The sequence below is a fragment of the Mus caroli genome, chromosome 7 (assembly GCF_900094665.2).
Source record: "Mus caroli chromosome 7, CAROLI_EIJ_v1.1, whole genome shotgun sequence".
Taxonomy (NCBI): Eukaryota; Metazoa; Chordata; class Mammalia; order Rodentia; family Muridae; genus Mus; species Mus caroli.
The window spans coordinates 18,906,943-18,909,639 of NC_034576.1; the positions used below are offsets into that span (position 1 = coordinate 18,906,943).

At 49.3% G+C, this 2,697-nt stretch overlaps 1 protein-coding gene across 1 annotated transcript in view; it reads right to left on the reverse strand.

Moving 5' to 3' along the window:
* Relb (RELB proto-oncogene, NF-kB subunit) overlaps positions 1–2,697 on the reverse strand; it is a 24,606-nt gene that overhangs the window by 5,041 nt on the left and 16,868 nt on the right. Inside the window, exons 9-11 of the mRNA XM_029479256.1 lie at positions 1,749–1,964; positions 1,068–1,136; positions 874–951 (exon numbers count right to left, since the gene is read on the reverse strand). Coding sequence (XP_029335116.1) covers positions 874–951; positions 1,068–1,136; positions 1,749–1,964 — 363 coding nt within the window. The remainder of the gene's footprint in view (positions 1–873; positions 952–1,067; positions 1,137–1,748; positions 1,965–2,697) is intronic.

The following is a 2,697-nucleotide window of genomic DNA, read 5'->3' on the forward strand; positions in this document are numbered from 1 at the left end:
AAAAAAAAAAAAAATTAGGGCCAGGTATGATGGTACCCACCTTTAACCCCAGACACTTGAGAGGCAGAGGCAGGAGGATCTCTGAATTCCAGGCCAGCCAGGGCTGCAAAGCGAGACCCTGTCTCACACAAACAAACAACAGGGCTGAAAAATGGCTCTGTGGATGACATTTGCTGTGCAGGCCTGAAAGAGCAAACCTGATCAACACCCACAGGGAGGGGGCGGGTCCCTCACTGCTGTCCTCTGACTGACCTCGCAGTGGGCACTTACACTCACACAGAGGTGACAATAAACCTCATTTAGTTAAGAAAAACATAAACTGCTTTTGCTGGATTGTGTGGGGCAGCCTGTAATCCCAGTATTGAGAGCCTGAGACAAGGTGCTTGTCTTGTTTTAAAATTATAGTATTTTGTCTGTGCCCCAGGTACATGCAGTGCCCCTGGAGGCCAGAAGAGGGCGATGGATCACCTGGGTCTGGAGTTAAGAGATGGTTGTAAGCTGCCAAGTGGGTGCTGGAAATCAAACCCTGATCTTCCACAAGAACAGTCACTGCTCTTAACTGCTGAGCCACCTATCACTCCAGCCCTATCCAAGCTTGCTTTAATTTAAGGAGAAAGTTTCTTTTCTTTTTTTTTTTAGCGGGGTGTAGTGGCGCACGCCTTTAATCCCAGCACTCGGGAGGCAGAGGTAGGTGGATTTCTGAGTTTGAGGCCAGCCTGGTCTACAGAGTGAGTTCCAGGACAGCCAGGGCTACACAGAGAAACCCTGTCTCGAAAAACCAAAACCAAAACAAAAACAAAAAAAAGACAAGGTGGGGACAGGGGCTTCCTGTTAGCACACATGGGAAGGAGGGGCTGCAGGTACCACACTCACCTGAGCTGTGGCCAGGCAGGAAGTGGTCCAAGAACACTGGTTTCTTTTTCCTTCGTTTGCTTTCGATTCCATGTGGATCTGGGAGAATGTGAAGATGAGGGTTCCATACCCTGACCACCCACCCACCCCAAGCAGGTCACCAGTCCCCTCCCAGGGACCTGGGGATGGGGGTAGACAGGGGTGGAGGGACACACCAGAGCTGCTCAACTCTCCAAGGACATCAGGCAGTCCCCGCTTTCGCTTCTTGTCCACACCGTAGCTGTCTGTCCAGGAGAACAGAGGCACCCAGAAGTCATACATCAGCTAAACACAGAGGTCGCTATGACAGTTGGCTACAGAGGCCATTATAAAAAGGAAAGGCTCTTCACTGACTTATGTAAGCAGATTTCTATACCCTAAAAGGATAAAAGCTCGATGCAGTTCTCTCTGGATCCTACCTCAGGACCTTTGCACGGGCTAGTCCAGCTGCTTTCACCCTGTCTCTCTCTTTCTCCCTGTGTACAGCTATATATGCATGTACAAATATCAATCTTGGCTCTCATTCCTCATCTGTCATCTAACTTTCTCTTAACTTTCTCTTTTGTTATCGTTTCTTAGTGGCCTGTGGTTTGCTGACCAACCTGGGACTTTCTAGTTAGACAAGGAGAGCCGGAGAGCCTCAGGAATCCAGCTGACGCCGTCTTCTCAGTGCTAGTAGGGACCTGCTGCCCTGCCTGGCTTTCTACAGGGGTGCTGGGAATGGAACTCAGGTCCTCATGCTTGCAAGGCAAGCCCTAAACTGACTGAGCTCCTGTTTCCAGGCCTGCTTTCTGCTTCTCATTCTTCCCCAAAGACCTGGTCTCCAGGGTGGAGGTAGCTGTGGGTTGAGTGGTTACCATGATCCCGAGGCAGGTATGTGAAGGGCAGCGGCTCGCTGCACACCCCATCCGTGAGCCGCTGCAAGAACACATTGACAGTCACGGGCTCTGAGATCTCCAGGTCCTCGTAGGGTGGCGTTTTGAACACAATGGCAATCTGCCGGTGCACATCAGCTTGAGAGAAGTCAGCACGACCTTCCCAGGAAGCTGTGCTGAACACCACGGATATGTCCTCTGGTAGGGTGGGTCAGGGTGAGAATACAGCTAAGCCAAAGGAATGGGACAGCCCACAGAGCTCCTACTCACTCATTCTACCCGAATCAAACCAGGATTGCAAATAATAGAAGGACCCAGAAAGGCCAGGCATAGTGGTCACCCCTTTAATGCCAGCACTCAGGGGGTAAAGGCTGGACATTCTTGATGATTTTTTTATAATTTATTTATTATTATATATAAGTACACTGTAGCTATCAGATCCCATTATGAGTGGTTGTGAGCCATTATGTGGTTGCTGGGATTTTAATTCAGGACCTTCAGAAGAGCAGTCAGTGCTCTTCTACACTGAGCCATCTCACCAGCCCCATTCTTGATCATTTTAAGACAGCTTGGTCTACATAATGAGTTTCAGGCCAGCCAGGAATACGCCATGAGTCCCTGTCTAAAACAAACAAAGCCAACTACCCAGCCTTTCTACACAGGTATGGTGACAAGGACATGTAATCCTACTACAGTACAGTAGCTGAGCAAATTAGCAATCCTCCTGCCTCCTGTCATCAGTAGGGAAACTGAGGCAGGAGAATTGTGAATTCAAAGTAAAATCTGGAAGACTAAATGAGACTCTAAAAATTTGGTGTAAAAGATCTAGGGATAGGGCTGGTGAGATGGCTCAGTGGGTAAGAGCACCTGACTGCTCTTCCGAAGGTCCAGAGTTCAAATCCCAGCAACCACATGGTGGCTCACAACCATC